Source organism: Crassostrea angulata, chromosome 1, assembly GCF_025612915.1.
Source record: "Crassostrea angulata isolate pt1a10 chromosome 1, ASM2561291v2, whole genome shotgun sequence".
NCBI classification, from domain to species: domain Eukaryota; kingdom Metazoa; phylum Mollusca; class Bivalvia; order Ostreida; family Ostreidae; genus Magallana; species Magallana angulata.
In genome coordinates, this window is record NC_069111.1 from 45,644,172 (window position 1) to 45,670,856 (window position 26,685).

General features: G+C 32.6%; 1 protein-coding gene across 2 annotated transcripts; it reads right to left on the bottom strand.

Annotated features, from left to right (window-relative positions):
• Positions 1-22,993: 22,993 nt before the first annotated feature.
• On the bottom strand, positions 22,994-25,936 carry LOC128175953 (SAM pointed domain-containing Ets transcription factor-like). 2 transcript variants are annotated; one of them, XM_052841895.1, is made up of 6 exons: positions 25,791-25,936; positions 25,605-25,684; positions 25,014-25,509; positions 24,369-24,566; positions 24,029-24,217; positions 22,994-23,928 (listed from the first exon to the last, which is right to left on the bottom strand). In XM_052841895.1, the coding sequence occupies exons 2-6, from the start codon at positions 25,626-25,628 to the stop codon at positions 23,630-23,632; spliced, it is 1,206 nt and encodes a 401-aa protein (XP_052697855.1). In that variant the 5' UTR covers positions 25,629-25,684; positions 25,791-25,936; the 3' UTR covers positions 22,994-23,629. The 2 variants fall into 2 exon arrangements, with proteins under 2 accessions (XP_052697855.1, XP_052697849.1); XM_052841889.1 differs by having other exon boundaries at positions 25,779-25,898.
• Between the last annotated feature and the right edge of the window lie 749 nt (positions 25,937-26,685).

Here is a 26,685-nt window from a genome sequence, read left to right on the forward strand (position 1 = left end):
GCAAAAAACTGAATACAATGTTATGATGTCCACTAACTCCTCTACCAAAAGTGTGAAATTCATGGCCCCTGGTTCAGGACATTGGGGGGGGGGATATAGTGTTAATGCATATAATGTTTAAAAATCCTCTACTAAAATTTAAAATTTCATGTCCCCTGGAGTATGGGTTTTGACTCTAGGGCAGGGTAAAAATGGGTGTATAGGTGTTAATGCATATAATGTTTAAAAATTATCTTCTTTACTCCTACACACCTGAAAAAAAAAAACCTGAATTCATGATTTTATAGACCAAATCTTTAAGTTTTTCACCAAAATTATATGTTTCATAGGGTTTTTTTGAAAGCTTTCAGGCAGGGAGGTGGTCGTCATTACAGATTTATAATTTTTCTACTCCAGAATGAAAACTAATTAAATGCATGAGACTCCTCGACAAGTTTGTGTATGGGTGATATGCTACTCAGGTGACCATTAAGGCCAATTGGCCTCTTGTTATGATTCCGACAAATCATGAAGAACGCTTAAAACAAAAAGAAAAAATCATTTGATGATAAATTATATTTAAACAATACCGGTAGGTAATATAAGTTAAAAGCAGTTTCAAACAGTTCAAGAAAACTGGTACTCATTCGCGGACAAATGGTTGTAGGGAGGCAGTGTAGTTAACAAGCTACCCGTCAGATCTGCCTTAAGTTTTCAGAGAGGATTTTTCTTTTTACCATAAACTAATATTCAGTTTTTTAAGAAATAAGCATTCACATTCAAATCATTTCCTGTATCTTAAAAAGAGTTCTTCGTCAATTATACCCCTCAAATAGCCAATACTTTCGAGCCATCTAAAATTGGTTTATTCTGATTATGTTAGCAAAGTGAACAACAATCGGTTTGCTCAAGAATATAGCGTCTATTTTCAGTTGATGGAAATACTCTGATTTTATACAAATATACATGCTGTAGATGTAAATCACTAGAAAAAAATTGCTTAATTTACGTGTACAATAAATGTCTGTTGTCTTCGATCGTAGTAGTGAACATTTCTGTGGTGTAGGGTTTCTGATGCGCTACGCTTCACCTATACATGTGCATGTATCTCCCCAGGCTCGATGGACTAGTCTGGAAATACTAGTCGGAACGTTACCAGTTTGATGCAATGGCTACAAAATGTAAAATTTATCAATGATACCAAGACTGAGACTAAAAGAAAGAGTTAGGTCATCCTAATTTATCGTGCCAGCAACGACTGCAGCACTGGGCATCGGACGGAACGATGCAGGATCCTTTGCTATGCATGCCTACCGTTTGGACCATTATACGTAGTAATCTATAGTATGGGATAAAATTTATCGAAAAAGCAAGTGCCTTTTTGCTTGACGATAATGCAGTCGTCGTATACTTAGTTTGATTTATCAAAGAGACTGAAAATAAACTTTAATCACCTAAACTTCCAAGTACTCTCTATGAACCCAAAAGTATTGAAACTCATTCGGACAAACTCATGTTTTCCGTATAAATTAGACAGTTGAAATTCATCGAGCAACTACGTAGAAACTGAGACCCGTTATCTGACCTCGATATGACGGTATTGCCACGTGTGTAAATGGGGTTAAACATAGAACAAAATATTCTTAAAACACATTGCCAGGTATTTGCACCTAGTGCATGTCAACACAGGTGGAAGGCCAAGTTTGGATATGATAGCGGGAAGGGGTAACAGCACTCGTGTATAATGGGGCATTCCAGAAGTTCAATGAATTTTTAAAGACACTACCCGAGAATTTCTGAGAAATTTGTAGAAACGAAAATAATAATTTGTTAGTTGACTCTAACATCATGACTACATACCATGCCGACACAATTTCAGCAATGAAAGAAAAGCGATTGCCAAAATATTTTATTGTAGTTCTATGGTATGTATGAAAATTTAAGATGTAAATCTCAAAGGCAATTTTTCAGTAAATAGATTAGCGCAAAATGATTACCTGAAATTTCTTCGAAAAAAGCTTAACGTACAAACTGAAAGGTGCAAGATACAGCCTTACAGATAGATACAAAAACAGTCCTTTTTGCAAACTGTGTCCATTTGATAGCAATAAGTGGGGGAGGGGGGGCAATTAAAACTTTTGTAGAATAGAATATTTTCCGTTTAAAATTTTACATCAGAATTTTGCCATATACCGTAAAATTTGTCTGTATTTTCAAAGTAACCACGGAAACCTCCAGACATACAATTATGGTCTATAATACGACAGTGTAGTATTGGACCTGAACAGTTGCACTTGATGGCAGCCGTATGAAAATACATGTAGGGCCTACAGTGTGACCCCGCTGTAGTGGTACTGGACAGTTGCACCTGATGGCACCCGTAGGTCTAGCTCGTGGGCCACTCGGTACACGTTCCGTCTTTATCGAAGTGTCTGTCAATTTTTACCTGGTTGGGGTCAGTTTGATAACGGTGAAATCCATTGCACCTAGATTTCACCTGTGTTTGTTTGGTGTTGAATGTTGTGTCTAAGTTTGATTTAAAATGTCATTGATTTTAATTGCAAAAGGCTGCGTGGTGGACTTTTGACTATAATCCGTTTATTTTGACGAACTTTTGACGAACTTTTGTCTCTTTACGTGGGCAAAAAATGACACGGAAATTTTACAACTAATAAGTTTGTATATATACAACAAGGAAACAAAGCAACGGACAAACAAACAGACACAATCTGAGTGGGTTTGTTTGTAGTCTTAGAACAGTTATCACTAAATAATTTGTTACTATCTGACTAAGAACTTGCATCATTAACATGGTAATACATGAGTAGATCATGGCATTTCGTTTATGACATTTGCGGTCAACCTTGTTAAAAAAAAACAGCGTCATTTTATTTACTCCCACGAGATCGGAAAGTAGGAACACGTTTTTTTCTAATTTTGTGTTCATTTTGTATCTAAAATTTGATGAAGCTCTTAAACAAAAACGGATGGACATATGACAACCATTGAGATCGGATGATATACCCATGTATCAATAAATGGTAGACTTCAAGGTCATGCATTGAACTCAAGGTCACAGTCAGGTTAACTGTTTGTGTCAGTATAAAAACTGAAGTTAACGCATATTACACGTACATGTATTTCAGAATGCAGTAAAAAAGTTATGGTATGTTAGATAGAGAGAGAAAAACAAAGCAATTTTTAAAATTATTGCACGTAAGAAAAGTTTTAAACCATGATTAGATTATTAAACAAAAAATAAAGTAATGTACGATAAAAAGCTAATTAGAAAAAACTTATATTTGTTCATGTAAATAAAGAATTGCTAATCGGTTAATCGTAATTCGATTCAACCGGTTACTCGTTTCAAAATACGCTGATTTTTTTTTTTTTAAGAAACGTGTTAATAGTTTTAATAAATTACAAAAAAACCACAGAAACCACGATGAAAAACTCTGTTTATGTGCTAATTAAAATATTATATAATGAAAATAAACTCATAAATATTCAAAAGAAATCCTACACAACGATCACGAGCAAACGGTCATGAGGTAGCTTCACTGCCCACATGCCGAAATTTCACAGTGCAGTTAGATTGACTTCTCAAAACAAAGTCTGGCCATTACATGTAATAGATCCCCATTTAAAATAATAATCCTTCCGGATCGAAGTAGCATGTACAATGTATGTGTCCGCTTTAGACAATTGCATTTTCTACATGTATGTGATGAATTGATGTCGTCTGTAAAAGGTAAAAACATGAAATAAACACATTGATCGTCGGTACAAGAAAGATATTAGTATCCTTCGTTAATGATTTTTGAAAAGCTGAACAGACAAGGCAGTGACACGTTGTTTTAGATCCATTTTAACAAGAGCTTGGACTTTCAGTTGGGCATAGCTCTTTATTTCTTGCGTCAAAACAAGTTCAAATGAGGCGGTTTTAAGGGCAATGTACACCGATTGTGTAGTCTTAGCGCAAAAGTCAGACAAATCTTGTTGATTTCAAAGAGCAATGGCTGAGAGGCCAGCAATGAAATAGACAGGCCTACGTCACATTGCTGTTTGACACAACTACACAAGGCCAATCTCTTGCTAAAATGGTTCTAATAATTATTGAAATGGACACATACTGTCCAATTTCTCTCCAAGAGCTTAGCCCTGTGGTCTTAACGATCTCCAGTTCAACTTGCTATGACAATAATCTCGAAAAGACGAAAAATTAAATTTTATTTTGAAATTGCTTTAAAAATATACACTTTTTTTTTTTACCTTATACGACTAACCGATTACTGATTTTGTAACCGGTTACCATCGTTCCGACCGAGTAATCGATAAACGGTCAGTGACTGCCATCCCTAGAATTAATCCTTTTGAGACGAAGTGCTCTATACAAAAATATACATGGAAAACATTCAATTTTTAAAGCTCAATTAATTATTTGGAATTTTTCTTTGCTGAATGACAGTTTTTCGCTAGAGGAATCCTATATCTAAAATTTTAAGGTAATTGTGATGGCTAGAACCATTTTAACAAGACCTTGGACTTTTGGTTGGACTATAGCTATCTATTTCTTGCGTCAAAACAAGTTAAAAATGACGCGATTTCAGGCTCAAAAGCAAGACTAATCTTGTTGATTTCAAAGAGCCATGGTTGAGTGGCCCAAAGTCCAAGCTCTTGATAAAATGGTTCTTATTCGCTGACCATCCAGCGTCCTTAGACGACAAACAACCACGGCCATGGGGCATTGTAAAGTGTCAAGTAGTATTATTATGAAGTGACCGGAATGACACGGTGCATTCCACACTGTAGTAGACCAAGAGGGTCAGGACTGACCAACCTCAAGGTCAAGAGTTATCGACCTTGGCTTGAGTTGTGGTCACCCTAAAGCACCTCTTTAGAGCCCATCACCGTCAAGTTCTGTTGAAATTTCCTTAAAATTCAAGTTGATAAGATTTTAGGATTTTTAATTCTTAATTAGAGTTCTTTGTTTGTACAATGAGGTTTGTTTTTTGAGAGAAAAATCAAAGACTTAATATCAAATATATAAACATGCTTATTTGAATTTAAAAAAATATCGATTTTAATTGAAACCTTTCATTAATTTTTAACCTAAAATGTTCATTTACCATAATGGATTTAAAATTTTAATGTCACGTATATGTAGGAATAATTTCATTGGTCTAATCATTTAACCTGTGTCCAATTTTTTTTCGTTAGATTGACTCCAGAACTGGTTGCTACTTGGAATCAAGTTGATATCACGGTACTCAGTTCTTTGCTTTAATCAAGGACCGAAATCTTGATTTGTGCTCAGGTTGAATTATTTCAAACTAATTTCAAGACAAAATTATTTTTGGTAACAACTGCCGAAAATATGTTAAAAAAAAAATAATTACTACGCAATAAACCATATCTGCCATGCTTCGGTAAATAAAATTATTATAATACCACAGGTTCTTATTAGACAGGATATGTTACATTATTCATCATTGGTTGTCTTTCACCCAATGATTTCTGTTGTTATGTATTTTTTATGAGTTTAAACCTCTAAATGTTTTTGCAAAGCGCATATATATATATATATATATATATATATATATATATATATATATATATATATATATATATATATATATATATATGTTTTAGATGAACTATATTTACCAAAGTTGAAACTTGACAAAGTTTAATGTGTTTTATCCGGAAATAATTATCAAAAAATTAAAAACTGTTTCCTTTTGCGATAAATTCTTTATGACTTTATTTATTTAACGACTTTTTGATGAAAGATATTTTTCATAAATACAGTGCCATTATTCCGAATATATGATTTACATGTATTTGTGTTGCGTCAGATAGGTGTAATAGAGATAATATATTTTTTAGTTTACCTATACTGAAGAAGACTCAAAGCAGCTTTTTATAAAGATTTGCCTGACAATCCGATTTATTATCTTTGCACTAAAACAATACACCCTACAATGTGTAATATTCATATGTTACATGTAGCAGGCGTGTCCAACTACGCGAGGTACATGTATTATCATTGCATATTGATGAGTTATAAGCTAGCAGGCTTGTGTAGAAAAGCTCTTCATAAATTATATTGGTATCAAAAAGGACCTTGAAGGATGGTGCCGAACTTCTTCAAAGATAAAAAGTCACAGGAGAGAGACAGAGACAGAGACAGACAGACAGACAGACAGACAATTCGGATGTTGGCTGCTGTTGTTTTTAGGGATTATAGAGTTACTTATTGGAAGATAATTTGGCAAAATTGCACTAGTACTGCACTGTACTTTACAGTCAAGTCTTTAAGAGCCATAGCCGATTAATGTTCATGAATAAGCTGACATCTAATTTTCTGTCCTTATTTGTAAATCGCACTTGAGTTTTCTCTAAAGTACATGATGTTTACGTGCGAGGGATGGCTTACCTTCATATCCCAGTAAATAAGTGAGTGTCAGGATTTAACTCAATCAGCGCCCGGGATCTTATTGGTTATATTCACCTGAAAGCCAACCAGTGAAATTCAATTTACCTATCTTGTAAATAGATAGAGAGGAGTAAAAAATTATTTTATAAGATATGTTTATTCACCAATCAAGGGCCCTCGGGGGCATATGCAATTAAACAATAAAACAACCTGGTTATAACAAATAATGGTTATACAAGTTTGCAAAAACAAAGAAAACACTTCACGATAGTTCTTTTTTTAACGATATGTCTAAATATAAGAAACCACAATGGTCTAAATATAAGAAAAAATACAATGGTCTAAATAAAAGAAAAAATTCAATTGTCTAAATATAAGAAAAAATACAATGGTCTAAATAAAAGAAAAAATACAATCTTTATGAATTTCAATTTTCCGAATAATTTAACAATAACAATCTATTGCAAATGCTAAGTTCAATACAGTAACGAAAATGGAGAACTGTCTTTCATTATTTTTCATTTTTTTAAAGATCAACTGAAATACTACATGTTGTAATTTATTAATTAATGTTTTATTTTGACTTTTTAAAAAAAAATTCATTGTCTTGAAATACATGTACATTTCTTTTCCCCGCAAATGAGCATATATTTTCAATGGATGAAACGCATTTACTGTAATTTCCCAAAATATCTCCGGTATTGTTTAAAAAATTTATGTATTTCGAAATCGATCAACATTTCCCGTGATAAACAGACTGTATAATTTTATATCGGGGACAACATGGCACAAGATAGATAGATATGGATTTAAATATACCTTTTCTTATTATTTTTCTGTATTTACTTCGCAATAAATATGGGTGACGTGACGCATCTACTGCATATAAAAATATTTTAGGACCCTTTTCTTTAAAACCTATATTTACTATCAAATAAATAAAGTGAAAGGGATTTTTTTTCAGGAAAACGTAAACGTTGGTTTTTTCCATGAGTATGTTGACATCGTGTGGGGCATCTCAATACAGGTGTGACGAACCAGGTGATAAAACTAACTTGCAGTCTGGGGCATGCAGGGATACATACTTAAAAAGGTGCTTACATTACATGTATAAACTGTAAAAATATGGGGTATTTGGTTAGATAGATTAAACTGCGTACAAGTTTCTTGGATTGCAAATCATCTTTTCTTCGAATTTTGGTTTGTCGGAGAAATATGCAACCATTATGGCTGAAATATGACTGAGTAACTGTCGATTCAATATGGTATTGACCCCACAGCATATACATATGGTTGGTAGTCCTAATATTGGGGCACTAAGGATGTCCCCAGAACAATGACTACAGACACCTCAAATGCCGTGTTTCTGCAATGCATATTATGAATTAATTTGAAGGGTAAAAGGATAAAGTAATCAGTCATTTCCATAGGATTAGCTGGCCGACCAATGCATTGGGAGCATCTAGGTGGTTCAGAGCAAGAATCCGGAAGAGCTGACTTCACAATGCTGTATATATAACTAAGACGTTGACACTCCAAGCAAACAACTGTTCTTTTCTTTTCATACCCTTTGACATGTACCTGTTTGACTTTCTCTGTCACATATTGTTGTAAGTATCTGAGGTTGAATGATGTAGATAAGATCTGAGCAAGGTCACCGGAAGCAGCGAGCAACACTAAGCTTCCGGTCTTCCGTATCATGTAAAGTACAAGTCGTATACTTTAAAACCGCCCCTGATATGATTTTGATTTAAGCAATTACACGTAAATCATGATTTTGAACAAGAATATTCTCCTTACAATCTCGAACAACGATAAATATTTTCTATAAAATATCAATAAATTTATTTGCTAATTTTGATTTCTTAAGAGGATGGTGGAGATATGTTTGTGTTTGCTATTCTCCGGTACAGTTCAGGTAATTCAAATAAAGAGTAATATCCAGAAGAATGCTTTTTCATTGCAAGCATTTACAGTTTCTTTTAATGGGGATGGGGTGGGTTGGAATTCAAAAAACTGCGAAGAAGCGTCTTCCAGTCCGCATACTTTTCAACAGATATCGAAGATTGGCAGCGAGAAGTTTAATCTGGTCAAAAGAAGACTCAAGTGTTTACGGATTACAACCGGAAGCCCGACTAACGTCATTACCAGCATTCCAACAGATTCTAGGGCTGTTATATTGACAAATGGTGTCAAATTGTTAAAGTGCTCATACTTGTCTGCAATTCTTGCACATGTATCAACTATTCTCCGTTATCAGCTGTCGTTAAAAAAAACAAGTGTTAACAAATAAACATGTACTTTAACATATTGTATAATTTTGATTTCAGTTCAAATTTAGTTAATGACAATGAATACTTATATCCTTGTCTCTTCACTTCCTGTTGTCGCACTAGTTATACTTAGTACCTGGTTTACATTCAAAATAATCTAAACTCTTAGTTAAATGACACAGCGCGAGTGATGGGCAGTCTGACTTTAACTTTGAACCAAGATTGTAGAAAAAGAAGATAAAAAATTATTAATGGATATTCTTATTAGAAATGTGTTTTCATATATTATTGACGTGTTAGATTTGGTCAGAGGTGTAATGTTCTTTAAATAATGGCTTCGGTGTATGTAAGATTAAATGTGACCTTGTGTGTACTTGGCGTTAGAGCGAAAACTGCTTACAAACGACGAAAATAAATAAAGAAAACAAATATGAATGACTCACTGTATTATATTTTATAAATACACGGTATATGCATGCGCCGCAGATATAGAACTAGCTAGGGGTTGAAAATTATGGATTTTTTAAAGATTCAAACTTATTACAATTGTTAAATTTACATAATGACATTTCCGAATATAGGCATCGACCCCCCCCCCCCCCCCCGGTAAACAAAATTATCCTTTGTGCTCCCGATGACCTTGAAAAAACTGGACCGTGCATCATGATGTGTACATTTACATGTAATTTAATTAATGACAAGATGCACTCACTGATAACATGCATAATGGAGAAGTGTGTATTAGACTAATTCTTTTTATAACGATGAAGTTCTGACAAATAAAGGACGTAATAACTTAGCTTTATGATTGAATACTTGTATGAAAGATATCTAACGTGGAGAAAATACATTTTCCCCTTTTCCGTTCATGTTTGGGGATTTTAAATGTCAGTTGATTACTTGGATACTTGTACTTTATCTCTATGAAAGAGTTTGGTTACTTCTAGCAACGAATCAAAATAGATCACTAACGAAGATCATCTTACAGCAGCAAGCAATCAGTTATAACCAGACATGCAGTGATGTAAAAACTTCGTGTCAGTCCAATTAATGTTTGATCAAGGATTTTTTTTATATGTTAGCTTTTAAATTTGAAAACTTCCCATATATTTATATCTGTAACGTATCTGTGACCGTCTTTGTTTATTCTGTTCAGAACAGTGTATTGAAGATGAAAAATATTTTCTTTTATATTGCACCTTATATAAAAATCTACGACAGAAATATTTCCATATGGTGAATTTCGAAGAAAATAGTCAATATTTATTTGTTTCATTGATCAACAATTACCCATTATAAACTGCTAGATTTATAAACTCTGCATATCAGATCAGGAAAAATAATATTCAAAAGTAAATGTGTTAAAATATTGTACATCAGAAAAGTAATTTATCAATGTTCAAAGGTTAATATAATATAAATTTGAAATCATGCATGTATAAAGTTATAATTGTATAAAGTGACTTATAGGTCCAAGGGGCCGGGTGCAAATTACAATTATTTGACATATATCTTATATAATATAAATGTCATGCACAATGTCACAATAATAAACGATTACTTACTTACTTTATACAAAGCTTTCCTGATAAAGGAAATCAATATAGTCTAAAAATTGGCTGAAGGATTCATCCCTCGTAACTGATTTTCAGTTTTTTTTTATATACATGTGTATTCGTATTTGTACTTAAAAAGTGATACCGAGGCGTTTTATTCTTCAAAACAGTAAAGACCAATTATAATACAATTGTGCATGCACGTTTCGATAAGGCGTCGTTTACATGTAAGGGTAGTGTATCCTTGTTATCAAAATTCATGTACAATTTGAATTTGAGAACACTTTTCTACATACACGGGTGTATAGTTTTCCTTGTCGGATATATGGCCCCTCCCCTCTAGAAAAGTTAGTCACGATGTAAGGACTTTAGGGTGTGTGCAAGAATATCATTTACTTAATTTTAAGGTGCCATTTTATCATACAAAATATAGACGACAAACGCTCTTGAACCATCTAACGAAGTTGAAGAAAAATATTTTGAAAAACAATAGTAAATAAAAGAAATTATATCAAAAGTATGCATGAATATATTAAAGCAAACATCGTGGGAAAAAAGAATTCTTTGAAATGATATTCACAAAAGGTTTCCACTATTGAAATATATCACACCCATGCTTTATTTATCTTTTAATTTTTTTTGCTAATACCGGGTGAAGTGTATAATTGCAAGTTTTGAATGAGAAGTACGCGAGAACGAGAAAATAAAAAAAACTGGTCCTTGTTTACAGGTACAGTATTACAACAACCTGAAAAATCGTGATAAAATACGTCACATCTCAACGACTGCCTGACTTTAATCTTAAACCTTTTAAAAGGTTTGAAACACATTTGCTCCATTTCTTTTTAATCCCAAATAGCATAATTTAATTTTTTAGTACATATTTTTATTCGTTTTTTTACCAGAATTGTTTGCAAATGAATTGGAATTCGGTCGATTTTTTAAAAAATTTCATTGGAGTCAACGCCGTCATCTTTATCTGTATAATACATGTAAATGATAAATTATCGGAACGATCATAATCAAAGTATCGCAGGGTGTCATGTTCATAAATTCTTCATTATAAAAGTTAAAGGCTGTATTTCATCAATCATTAATATCCTAAATAATGTTCTAAATGCATATACTTTTTCATTATTTAGTAATATTGCTCAGGAAGACATAAATTACAACATGTCTTTAATTCGCGAAATAATAGTACAATGTACAACGATCAATATGTATTACACTGTATCACTGAATGTTACTTAGAGACCTATACATGTATCCATGCGGTATCACGTCTTAATTTGCATTTTCAGTTAACAAACAGTACATGTATACCTACATCGGTCTATTTGCATTTAACTCATTTAAAATTCATCTTTACAAGTGTGTGGCTTTGTTTAAGAGTTTCCCTTTTAATCACGAACTGGAAATTCCTGATATAAAAAGAAATGAAAACGCAATTAGCCGAGGGCACTTATAAGTTGGTTCACTCGAGTGATTTGTATGCGTGCATCAGCCAAAAAAATCATTTTCAAAATTGTTTGTTACCTCTGTTGGTTGAAAATAATGAAATTAAAGAGAATCGAGGAATCAATTTCTATTTTCTGTGTAATAATGCGTGACTGATGCACATTTGGTGTAAAAAAAATCAGTTGCTTTTAACGCAACTTAAACATTTGTTTGAAAAGGTTATAGTCTGTTTTACCGATGTCAGTGATATTATGAGAAAAATTGATAACATTTAAATCGCACTTTTTTAAAACCGCAGCGTTTATAACCAAGGATCAAATATGTTTAATCTTGTAAATATTTCTGTATTATGTGTGTTATTTGCAGTCGAGTTGGCTTCAGAATTTAAATGACAACTGCACTTCTAACAAAATAGGCTTTTATTAACTCTATCGCATTACATTTTTGAACTTTAAAGAGAGAAAAAGAGAAAACAAAATATAGAGAGGAAAGGATTGAATCGGTTATCTTTTGTGTATCAATGACGACATTTGATTCACGATAATAGTGCAGTGACGATATTTTATTTCCATAGTTTTGATTGGTGTAGATGCACTAGTTTTTGTAAGTCGGTCAGTTGCAGAGTCAGCTCGTGCTTACTTAAATGTCGATGAACCATTTGATAAAGTTGTAAAGAAGTTTGACATTTTTGGGGGGGAAAATGAAGTAAAAAAAAATTGAGTGCAAAACTTACAATCTCTTACGATTACTGAATATGTTGGTGGCGACCCGATCCAACCAAAATTGTGGAGGGACGTCCAGATCTTGAAGTTTCAAATGAGTAAATTGGTCTAGGTCTTTATTGAACTGTTGCATAGACAAGGTTTCTGCTTCTCATAAATCTACACCATCTATGGATTGATTTGGGTAGATTTGATTTGATTTTTATTTTAAGTTGGAAAATTTTAAAGTAACATATCCCAAAATCCTAAACCTGATGTTAACACAAGCCATCATTCTCTCACCAGAGGTCGTGCTACACAAGCTTCGCTTACACCTCTGTCAACGCCGGAAAAATAGTCTGTCACATGATCAAAACAAGCATGGCAAGCACATGGCATTGTTGATTTGCTTCTTCTGTACAATCAGCTTGAAGAGAAGTCATCGTCGGGCGAAGACTTTGAGGACACTTTTAAAAACATCACATGAGATGGCATTGCTGCTGATTTACGTAAAATCACCGCTGAATCGGTAGCCTATAGAAACTGATTTTTCAAAAATTTGTCAAACTAGATCATGTGATCATATTTTAATGTTTACCTCTCCCAGTACCGTTGAAATAAAAATAAATAACGGCGTTAAAGATTTAAATTCAATTATTCCTAATCATATTCATAGACAAAAGGAATAATTACATAGATTTTAAATACATTTTGCCCATCGTTTAAGTTTGTACAAGAATCTTGTACTTCGGGCGTTGACAGAGGAGTAAGCGAAGCCTGTGTAGCACGACCTCTGGTGAGAGAATGACAAGCCATTACATGCTTAGCTTGTTGGCGTTAAAAGAAATTTATCTTTGCTTTTCCAACAAGGATTGTAACCAGAGAGAGAGAAAGAGAGAAAGACGGACGGACGAACAGACAGATGGGGGAGTTAGATGAGTTGCAGTGTACTTAACAGTCAAGTTTTTGACCGCCATAGCCGAATGCTGGTCATGAATAAGATGACATCTAATTTTCTGTCTTTATTTGTAAATCGCACTTGAGTTTTCTCTAAAGTACACGATGTTTACGTGCGAGGGATGCTTACCTTCATATCCCAGTAAATAAGTGAGAGTCAGGATTTAACTCAATCAGCGCCCGGGATCTTATTGGTTATATTCACCTGAAAACCAACCAGTGAAATTCAATTTACCTATCTTGTAAATAGATAGATTATTGCTTCGGCGGTCGTTTACAATAACAATGCTACAAGTGCTTATGTTATCCAACTTAAGGAAAATATACATTAAAAGACAATATTGCCTTTTCCTTAATTATCCATAATTTCGTTTCCTTAACCATTGCCAAACAATCTGGTAGACATATAGGCTTTACCAGGTATGTGGATTGTCCGAGAATATACAGACAAAAAGAATATAATAGAAGAAATGATACACCAACATAAAGACTGTCGTGAGGAAAACCTGTTTTCAAATTAACTAAAATTATGTTTTGGGTATCTTGATTAATTTTAAAAAAAGAAGTAAATAACATATGAGTAAATTAAGCTATCAAACTTCTTTTAATCCGATGGCATGTCTCAATTTACTTTTTGGAGTTAAATTTATACAACATTACATTATTTACTTACAAGAGCATAGACGACAAAACATAAAAGATTTTAGCAACCCTGATAGAAGGTAAATGATTGATGTTTTTTAGTAAAACATAATTAGTCATGGACTCATTGACAACTAAAAATTGTTAATTAGTAAAAGACTTTCTTTATTCTCTGAACTGCATAAATTACAGTGTAGAGAAGAATCAATTGAACAATAATACATATAAAACATACAGTGCATGCATTGGTGAGTGACAATGTAAAAGGGAAAAAAAGGGGGGGGGGGTATTATTGGCAATTAACCTATAGAGCTAACTCTCTCAATTAAATCTTTAATGAAATGAGCAATAACTATGGCACAGATAGTTTTATTCCGCCTCCATGAAAATATATCTGCATGAAAGCATCTGGAGGCGTATTATTAAACTTTAATCGGACAACAACTTTGCACATTTTGAATTAATTATTAACGATGAGTGGTAAATGATAGGAGCAAGGCTGGGGGGTTGGGGAGGGGTAATACTCAACACCAGTAGAAGGGAGCAGAAGCAGTAAATGAAAGGCCAATGAGATGGAGCTTAAGAAAAAAAATGTCTTAACTAAAAGTCTGGAATGGATTAATAACACACGAATTTAAGAGACGTCATGCTAAATAAGATATACATCAAATAAAAATAGCTTACTCGGTGGTTGCACCAAACTGAAAGTCTGTAAGAACATAACATCATTTGAAGTAACCTATAATCGATACTGTGCAATATTCTTTATAATTTTTCATGAACCTTAATAAATTTACGTTTCGTAACATTCTGTCGGGTTTTTATACTTTCTACACTCATTTAGTCAGCTGTATGCTATATTTTGATGTTTCATGTGAATTTTGTAAAATCGAATGGAAGCTGTCATTCACACAGGTTTCTCTCTCATATTAAACGACAGCCATCGTTTTGAAATAATGTACAACAAATGTCCTTAAAATTTTTAACAGATTGATTTCGGTCTAAATGCATTTATCCAAAAAGAAAAGATCGTTAAACTTCCTTAAAAGATTTTTGTGGGTTTAATCAGGAATTCCATTCACAGTGTCAAACTTGAACTTTGAATGTTTACAAACTAGTAACTTTTTTCCAGCAAGTGCGCTAGCACCAAAAACTCAACTTTCCCATCATGCAACAAACTTTCGATACCTGATGACGCATCATGTGGTTAAACGAAGACACTGGGCCCATCACGCGCCGCTTGTCTTGGTCCCTTCTCTCCTCACACACGTGGGAGTACAATGGACTCGTCACCATAAATGTTTTCCATTGTTTTTAATTAAAACGATAAAACTTTCAATTAAAGACACTTGACTTAAGTGAACAACTTCTTCTCAGCATGATATATAGGATGTGACTGTCGGAGGAAGAGAAGCTTTACTCGATGACTTTTTAATCCAGTCCTCACTTCACGTACAATAGATTTATCATTTAACATAATTAATTATTATTCAATATTTTAAATGCACTTTAAAAACTGTTTCCGACATGTTTTAAAAATTTCCTGGATGTGCATAGTTTAAGCAGTTTTTTTTAGGTTTATGAACACAATGTCTTGATTTTTATTTTTCAAACTGAGTATGCACAGAAAATCATTACTGAATAAGTGATGATAAACTTTGCATAGCTTTATCTTGTATTTTGTATTTTTATTTTATTTTTTTTTTTTTTGATTCGTAACGAAATTTTATTTTTTATTTTTAGTAAAAATGTTGATAATGATATTATGGTATGAACGTTATGTCTATACCACCAAATCGCACGTGAAAACCGCACATGATGTGTAGATTGTTTTCACATGTACATGACATGGGTCACATGAAAGTAACATAAATATCGTAAGGTTAAATAGTGGGCTAGATTTTGTTTACAAATACTCTGATGTATTCTGAATCACAATATATAAACTTTGTCACATAATATGATACTAAACAATTGTATTTATTTTTAGACCATAACTTTTTTGTGAATGTGTTTTCACGTATGACGTTAAGCATTACTTAAAACGTCCGTCTGCTGATAACAAATATTAGTATGTATAATACTCCGTTTGACATCACCCAAAATAACAATAAAGAGTCTTAAAATTCTTTAAAATCAATTAATGTTTCAATATACCAGTACTGATTTGAATTTTTACGACAAGGTGACCCAAACGAACGTGGAGCTCAAGAAAGACGTGAAAAACATTGGTATCATGCACTCTGTGATTTAACAAAATAATTAAAACGATTGTTTTAAAATCCAGGCACGTTTATTTCTAATGTCGCTCTGCATAGAAAAAACACCCCTCCAACAACTCGTGAGTACCTTATAAGATGTATAGACTTGTAGTCTCTCCCGATAGAGTGCCTTAACAAGCGATAGAAGAAAACAAGGAAGAAAGGCAATATACAGCTTTCTGTGGGTTTTTAAGGGGTGTGGTGGTTTTTTTTTAAATTTCATGCCTTGCAATTTTGCATAATTTTACCTTTCTTCATACATGTATATGTGTGCAGTGTGAGAGTGTTGTTTTTTTAAACAAGTTCATGTTCATGGATAAGAAAGTATCAAAACAAGAAATATTTAGCAATGTGAATTTCCGAATGTAACATTTGTGCTCTCACTCGAGGGACGATTTTGTGGCAGGCAAAATGTACTAGGTACATATGCACGGATAAAGGTGTAGTGACTCAGCAGTTTTTTTTTTAAATTTAGAATTATTTCAATTAAGAAATGTTGTCCTCCTCGTAAATATACTCTGGATCTGGTTTATGAATAAAACAAATGTTTGTCGTGAAATCAAGTTATGAAATTAAGTATCACCCAAAAAAAAGAGTTTTTCGTCCTTCAAAAAAAAAATATTATAATCAAAATGCTGTTAGTATGTAAAATCTATATATGTATAATACACCTATTGAACGACAATTCCACCAGGTAATCATGGTGATTTTGATTTAGAAAAAAACCTTGAAACGACGAAGTCAGTAGTACAAATTGATTAGAAGATTCGACAGCATGCTATGTTCACTATGTACATGCTGTGGTAATAACAACACCGCCTTACCCAGCTCTACTCGATACAACACATTGTGCTAACACTCATGCTAAAACCGGAATGTTGATGATCAAAGTTGCTTTATCGGTTACCGAGTTCCAGCCGCATTGAGAAAATTAACTGCAGTTCACTGATTAGAAATTATAGATTAATGGTTAAGATAACCATTGGTACTTTAAGCAATTGTTGGTATTCATGGGCCGCATCGTAAAAATAGCTGAAGCCTTCTCAACAGAATTAGTATCCTCCAATGGTGTGTCGTAAAATGTCAAGGACTATTAAAAAACCCAGGAACATTTGGTCACAAAGATGAATTTTGCTTTATTAATTTGTAATTGAAAAAAATAAACAGAGAGGTTGCGGTTTCGTTGTTCTTTTCTTTGTTCGTTGACCTATTTTTATATTTCAGAATTGCATGATTCTAATCTACTTTATTCATTCTAAATATTTCAGAATTTTTCAATTGACAAACTGGTTTTTTATTTTTTTTTGTTTTATGGTGCATACATTCATGTATATGAAACAAACATAATTATTTGTTGTCTTAAATAACGTTCATAAAAAATATAGTTTTATTATCAGGTCTAAATAACCTATGGTAAAAGATGTTTTTAAAGAAGTCTTTTTTGATGCTAGTAAAAGAACCCTTATTATGAAAAATCAATTTAGATATTCATTCTTCGTAAACAAGCATTTTAATTATTGTTATTTTTGGCACCAAATTTTGCCATTTCTGATTTTTCCAGGTTGCTAAGCAGACTTTATCAATTGGGGGGAAAAACCTAAGTTTTCTTTAGGACGAGCCCGGGACATAAATATAGATCCTAATTCTTACGCCGTCACACAAATATCGTGTAATTTCATGAATTAAAATCAGCACTGTTTGAGGTTATAAGTACAATGTCGTAAATAACTGCAAGCTCGTTAATTTTATTTTTGTGAGGTATTACATAACTCAGTATTACACACAATGAGAGAGAGAATATTTATCTTGTAGTTATGAACAATTAAAGAAATGTAGCTTAATAATGCCTTATAATTAACTATGTACATAACCGTATTTGTGGTTTTTTTTAAATATCAGTATTCTGTTAGTCTAGTTTTCAAAATGGAATCATATTAAGATTCGTGAAAATAAGGTTAGACGAGTGTTCGAATTGTTTTTAGAGATTTGAAGTGACGTGTAACATGTACATATACAGATTTGGCGGGTGGTTACCGGCTTGATGGTATTAACAAATAATTCACCTTATTATGGGTCCATTAAGACTACTACATACAAGTCCAGGTGCAGGTAATACTTGTCCCACTCTGGCGTTCAGTTTGTAAGATCAAAAGCATGACATTCTTTTATCATGATCAATTCAAATCTTTAAAAAGTGTCCTTGACCCCGTTTCTTACATTAAAACAGTGAAAACCACTTTTCTGGAACAATACTGGTTGTGACGTACACGTTGCAATCACAAACATTTTTGAAATCTAAAGTCAAAATTATCTTTTGTATCCTTGGCAAAAAACATGTTTAGGTTTGAAAAAAATAGATACATCATAAACAGAAGAAATGTTTTCATCGTTGCTAAGAAATCATTACGCGGATCGCTTCTCTGCATGTATTTATTCATACTACCTTATTTATAAACTAGCGTTGAAATCCCTTTAAAGAAATTTAGCATATGGAAAGATGAATCATTTTAAAAAAAAACGCTTTTCATTATCTTTTAAAAGCAGTTTATTGTACATTAATGTCAAACCATAAACAGATAATGTAGATCCATACAAATGAAATATATTTTCATTTCTAATTACCTTTGAGAATTTTTTTTATTTCATTAGTGAAAATGTTGCTCTGATGTCAGAATCTGATGTTTTTTCACGTATGTCTTCTGTCACAATAGATTAAATTGAATTGAAAACATTTTATTGACTATAAATATGGCAAAAGGATTGGACACAATTCTAATAAATTAGATTGTCATCTCCTTAATACATGCATTAAATATTACTCTGCCATACAAATAAACATTAGTAACAATTATAGTACAAGTGACAGAGAAATTAGAAAAACATTATTTTGGATGTTTGTAATACATCTTTGTTTAAGAAGAAGTTGAATACAGTCTAATAAGAAGAAAAAAGAAAATGAAAACAAACGAAAAAAATCCCAAAGAACTTGATCGACAGCCTTTTTTCTGAAGTCAGTTATTACGTAACAATTTACTGATGATCCAATTTTAATATTAAAATTTATTCAGACTTCATTTATAGCTATAACTAAAAACTATTCAGATTCTATAACATTTTTGGATAAAATTAATTTTTGTCTATTCATGTTGTTACATGAACTATCGTGTAGTTTTCTTTCATTTTTTTTTAGAGAATGTGCTTGTTCAGTGGTCCAACAAACGTACTGCATGACACAAGCTGTTGAAATCAAAGAGGTACAAGAAAACACACAGTTTTTAATTTAATAAAATCGGAGAGGGGGGGGGCTGAGTTTGTTTTATACTCACAGATTTCTGGTGTCCTGATTTTGCAATTTTAGCAACTTTTACCGTGTTTAAAAAACCAAAACACTGTGAATTTATCATGAACATTGGTGTTGCGACGTTGAAATATAATCATGGAACAGGATTAATAAGTAAAAGAATACCACGCATTTTTTTGCACACAAAGTTCTTCTAAAAGTGTAAGTTTGAACTTTTTTATTTAATCATATGTACCATTCTAGTTATGAGATAAGCATTTGAAATATCAATCCACTTTTCTTTGTCAGAAGTGGACAATTTTATTGATCGCACGTGAATAGCTTGTCTACTGAGTGTCACCAAACATCTTGTTTAATAAACAAAGACCTTTGAGTGTTTTTAGGGCTCGTGATCTGTTAAGAGAAAGTTTTGAGCCAAATAAGGACAAATAATAGCAAACTGTTATAAGCATGTATTAACAATTTAAAATATATTTTCTACGTGGAATGTTAATCTTAATCAATCAGTAGTCTTTGTGTGTCTTCATGCTGCACAATCGTTTTTGTTGACTTTTTAAACCAACGAATTCACACTGTACCAGCATTTTTTTTTCTTTGTTGATACAATTATACCCGGTCGGGATCTCTTCTGAATCACATACTCTTGTTCAATTCTAGATAGAAAAAGATGATAATCTATCCATATATTTTTTTTTAAATTATAATACTCTATATTGGAATGAAGTTTTGTAAATATCAAATTATAATAATTTAAGAATGAAACATATTTGTTTTTCTTTAGAGTGTATCATTTTGTAATATTCCATTAACAAGTAAATGTTATATTTCTTTTAATAAATCAATTCCTTTTAGGAGCAAACTGTTTAATTGGCTAAATAAAAAGGTTTATACCTGCATATATTTCTAATGATGTTTTAAAGGCTTTTGCATTAAAACATAACCAATACGCAGAAATATTCCTTTAAGATGGATAATTCAATGTTATACTAACATGTCCAGCCGCCTTAATTTCTGTACGTTGTATTACAAGGAATGAATTCAACAGCTACAGACTTCATTAACATATTAACTGGATTGGAACCATGTTCAAACTGTCTCAACCAAGTTTATACTTATATATACATGTGCTCTGCACGCATACTCTTGTATAAACTCTGCATCCATCTAACTGTTGTGTTTAAGTTTATTGTTTTTATATTCTTTTGTTATAGTTATATGTAGTATAAAATCTATTAGATCCAGAAACAAGAGAATATGTATCAGTCAGCTCTTTTCGTACACTGTTTATAAGCAACTCTCTGTTTTTTTTATTAGAATTTGCAAATATACAGTAATTCATTTCAAGGTATATAGTACATGTACATGTCAATTATGGGTTTTTTGTTTGTTTTTTTTGGTTTTTGTTTTATTTTTTTGTTTTGTTTTTTTATTTTTTATAATCCATGCACTTTCATGTTTTTATTGTCTTCTACGTGGTAAATATGTCAATAACATTTTGTCTTTTTGTTTAGACTTGATTTACACATCATGGTTGAAAACCATTTACTCTTGGGCAACGGATATCGATATCCTCAAAAAATAAACATAAACTTTTCCAAGGTTAATAGATTCATTTATGATTTTTGTAAATCTTATGCTTTTAATGCATGACAACCATTTGTTAGGGAAATGAACAAGTAAGCTATCAAGACTTGTTACAGTTCTACATTGATTATTTTTCAATAGCATGTTGCTAAACAAAATATTAATTTTATTTGATTTTTCTCCGTGGAATAATGTAAAGATATTCCTCTTTGTTTTTGTTTTTTACCTGCCTTATTTATTATAAATGGTTCTTTTATAGTAATTCTATGTAATCAATTATCCTTTATTTCAAAATTTCAAATATGTTTAAAAATATTATCAATTGATTGAATCTTTTACATCTATGTCGTAAGATTTTAATTTTGTAATATCTTTAGAGAAATCCCGATGAATTTTCAATTGTTTCACATGAGCTGCGTTGAAGCCTCACTAGACTTAAGTGTTTTATTTTTAATCTGTTTTCCTTTCGTTATTTGGAGTCATCGTTATTTAAATCCTGTCAGTTCAAATCAATGTCTGAGTGTGATATCCTCTTGTATCGAAATCAAGTGATGTTAATTTCATATTGTATAAACTGATAAAAATATTTTTTCGACCATTTACATTTTCTTCTTTGCAAAGATAATTTTCCAGAAAAGTGATGTCCTGATAAAATGTAAAATAGATGTAGTCAGAATAAATTGTTATTTTTTTTATTATATTTTTTTCTATTTAGTGTTAGTTAGCTTTTTCAGAATGATAACAGATCTGAACAGTGCTCCTTAAGTGATATCCACATTCCTGTGATTATGAAAGAGTCACGTCTGCTTTCGGAAATCCCATTGAAACGTGTGCAAATTATTTTAAACTTCGTTCAGATTGTTTATTTTTTTTTTCATTCTTGCAGCCATAGAATATGGTATATATCTGTATGAAGAGATAGAGGGGATTTTTTTAATAATATTTAGTGAATTTATTTGATAAAATTTAGTGAATTTATTTGATAAAATTTTGTGAATTTATTTGATAATATTTAGTGAATTTATTTGATGATATTTAGTGAATTTATTTGATAATATTTAGGGAATTTATTTGATAAAATTTTGTGAATTTATTTGATATTATATTTAGTGAATTTATTTGATAATATTTAGTGAATTTATACCAAGTGTATTGCTGGTTTATGCATATTCTCTATATTTATCGGTGACTTTTTTTCTAATACGCATCAATAATTCAAGAGAATTTTTTCTATAAAATAACCTGTTTAAATTTCAATATTATTTCTTAAAAATGGAAATATCAATTAATTGTACACGTGGAAACGGACACTTTTAAGATAACAATATGAATAAATGTAAATTGTATAATATTAATATTTGAATCAATGTTTTCAGAATGTTTATTTTTACCAATTCATGTGTGTCAGAAATTCCTGTACTAACATTTTTTTTTAAATCCCAGCCGGTTTCGAACCCATAATTTCAGATCATTTGCTAGCGTTTGAATCCATTGAGCTACCGTGTTAGACAACGGGGCAGAACAGGAGAGAAATAAAGAAAAAAAAATGTGTTTTTATTTATTTTAAATGAAAGTAATCTACAAAATAAAATTGTTCCATTTCTATTAATTCGGTAAATCCCAATATTACGCTTATTGAAGATGTGGTAAATGCCGGTAAATGTGCAATGTACATTGAAACTACCTTTGACGTGATGTGCGGTTTTTCATCTTTTCCACCTTTATATCATTTTATGCACATTATGTCCACGAGTCGTAATTCATAACAAACGCTAAAACTTTATTGCGTGGAAAATTACAAATCACTTTCCACCATGACCAGAAAATAGAACTGGAAAAATAATATAAAATAAAATTTATTATTTTTATAGATGTTGACATTTATTCTCATGTTCATACTTTATCACATAAATGCTTTCAATCGCCTTATATAAATTAAAATACAAAATATCTTTATTTTTATGAAGTTCATAACAATTGCCATTGGAAGTAAACAAATTTAAAATAAATAAGAAAACATATATAAAACAAAAGACAAGTACATTTCAGAACCCTCAGGGTTTTTCTCAAGCATTTATATAATACAATAACAATAGAAAATTTATATACACTTATATATTTTCCATTTTTTATATTATTTGGAATTCAAGTGTCTGTGTGCCACCGGGAATTGATGGTGACGAGGGGCTAACATAGATTACGCCCTTTGATAATGTATATATGACTAGTTCACTGACGTGAAACTACCTGGTGCCCGCACCAGAGCAACATTTAACAACAGCTGCCAAATTCAGAATAACAACATATAGCTATGCTATGGTTAAAGTCAGCTGCTATTCGAGAGTGGTGTACTTAACAAAAATTGGATTTTTTACCAAGCAATAGCTTATGTCTTAAAAATCACGTTCTGAACGTAACTGGGACATCTTGGGGTAAATGTCCATCATGGTTGATCAACCTCTGATTTTGTTCTTTTTTTCACAGATACGGCTGACAGAATTGATACACAAGTCGTTTTGAATGCTCCGTTTTCTTTATGATACCCTTTTTGTAGTACTGGCGGATGGATCTACTCAGCTTGTCATAATTCATGGCCGGACGGTTTTTTCTTTTCCCCCACAATCTGGCAACTCTTGAAGAGTCTTCGATTTTGAAAATGCCATCGGAGCGACTGACCCATTTGATGCAGCCACTGTAATTGTCCGGTTGGAGAAGAAGCTCTTTCAGGAATTCCCAAAGATGAATCGTCTGCTTTCCACTGCTGACATTGTTGTGATCTAAAACATAAAACATAAGATATAAAGTCTGGTCAAATTTGTTTTGTTTCACTATCACGAAAGCCGGAAATGTCTTTACACATATTTTTTTTACACTTACATGTAGGGGTGGTCACTGTTTCTTCGTCAGAGGGAAGACTGACGGGTGAGCTACACTGGGAACTTTCATCACTGGTCGTACTGGGAGAGGGGGAGGAGGCAACAGGGATGTAAGTGTCGGAGGGCGCAGGCGCGGGGAAGAAATATTCAGGCATTACCGGTTTTATTTGAGGATTCGGCAGACTGCATGCTGAAAGGAGTAAAAATGTCAATTGAAATATTGATGCAATATGATGTGATCAACTTATATGATAATTTCGTGAGAAAAATTGGTAATAAATATGTTAGATCTTTTACTCGTATTTGTTTCTTTAACCGACTTTTAATAAAATGATATGTACCATTTTTCCAAACATCGAGTTGTGCATAGAGATTAGCGCCAGCCTCGGGAGACCTTCTTTTGAAGTTGTCGCTACTCAGACGACATAACTGCTCCCCGGTCATTCTGAACGCCTCGGAAACTCCATATGAAGCCTGGAATTGGTTCCCGTGCCATTCCATCCACTTCATGACGTCAGACTCGGACCAAGACCTAGGATCTGTTAAAACAAAACACCTTGTTCAATCACACATGTAAAATGCCTCCCAAGTACTTGCAAGCGCACAAGGTAAACAAAATGCCTCCCAAGTACTTGCAAGCGCACAAGGTAAACAAGACGAATATTATACACGGGGCGTCATGCTTCATTGATAAAAATATTACCCTGTTAACTGATGCGTACAATGTCATTACTCTTATCATTAATCAAATCTTAAATTATATTTTTCGTAAAAGCTATTCGTTCTAATTGACTGAGTTTTTTCGGTTTTATTGATTTCATGTACTTTAAGCAAAAAATACACGTTTCAACAGAGAAAACTGTTTAAATACGTGGAATTGGCACGTTTTCAATTAAAAAAACAACAGCATCTTGCTATTTACTATGAAGACCATTTTTAAAAGAATTTCTCTTAAAGCATAGCCCTTATCTAAAATGGTTTTGTACCTGGTGAAATGACCAAAATCCTGCAGATTTGATTGATTTCATTTTTTATGGCCATCACAACTGCCGAACCAATGTCACTATTTCCAAATTGATCGCCACAAGAGATGCTTTCAGCATAGGGCTCTGATTTCACTGGTTGTACATAAGGTTCACTGTTTATGCTGCAAAAGTTCGGTAAGTTTGGAATGTTGCTTGTGGACGACATCGAACATGGTACATACACTTTCTCTGTTTTCACCACAAAGTTAGGATCGTAGAGCGATAGCTCCTGGTCCGAAGACTCATGATGACTATCCATGTCAATGAAACGTTTGGGACTCACTGGGTTTTGGAATTCTTGAGGGTTGCCCATGACAGGTACAACCGTTTGCGGTTGGGGTGGAAACTCTCCCATATTATCCATGAACGAATTCACTGAGCAAGAAAATTGTCCTTCAGAAACAATGTCGGAAAAAATCAGGTCTTCTGTTCCTTGGAAGTGCTTATTCTGTGGAACCTGAAACAAAATGCAAATAATTATTACAACTGTAAAGAGATTTATGAGACTGGTGCAAATTCCCGGAGATGATATTCCAGTTTAAATGTCAGTACCTTTTGATCCAAATGAAAGTCCATTTTAGGGTCAGTTGTAAAGTGGCTTGCTTCAAGATAACGGTCAATTGCTGAAAATTCTGAAAAAAATGTAATGCATGTTTACAAATATTCGTATAAACAAACTTGAGTGCAATATTCCAGTCATGTTTATATTTTGCATTTAAGTCCTACCAGTGTGCATACTTTTTTAAGATTGTCAAATCATCCGTCCTTATTTCATGAAATATACAGTCAAACTGTGTTAGTTGTATATTCTCCGAAAATATAAGCTTTCAAAAACACGTGACCGGTGTCACCGGTGAATCAATGAAAATCTCGTAATGGTGCGTATGATAGAGCATTCGTAAACTCTCGGATAGTATTCTTAAAGCCATATTTTTAGACCGTATCTGGAAAAACCCTTACGTCAACTTCCATATGATTGGACAGCATTTTTAACCCCGCCCCTCCTTCGGAATGTATTGTAAATATTGTTGAAAATAGGTCACACAATTTAAAACGCGGTGTGGGTTACCAAGTGTAGGTTGTCGATTTACATGCAGAAAAGATATTTATTAACTCAAATTCAATGAGTAAAATATTCAGATTTGAAGTTCTGGTCATTGATTGTTTAACTAATCAACCTTGTTGTTTTTCGTTAATTTTTTTGTTATTGAATAAACCTAGACGATATCGCCACAATATCACTTAACCACATAGTGGTTAGTATTGTCTGTTCCACTACTGTTAGTATTTTTTCGTTCTATCCCAAACATGTCAAAATAAACCGATCTGAGGACATTTAAACTAAAATGAATTTATTGCCGTAGTGACGTAAATGGAAAAGCATTTGCACACGCTACAGCCTTTTTAGTAAATTGCTTTGCAACTTTAAAGGCGCGGTTTTAGGAACGCGTGATTTTTCCCGACCGATAAAGTATGTATCAAGTTAAAAATCGGCAGAATGATGTACAAGCGCATTATTCTTTATATTGCACGTGCAATGAGTAAGATTAATCAAATTTTTGCTGATACCAGCAGTACAGTGCACGTTGTAGTTGTGACTACTAGAATGGTAATGTCTTTTAGGGGGAGATGC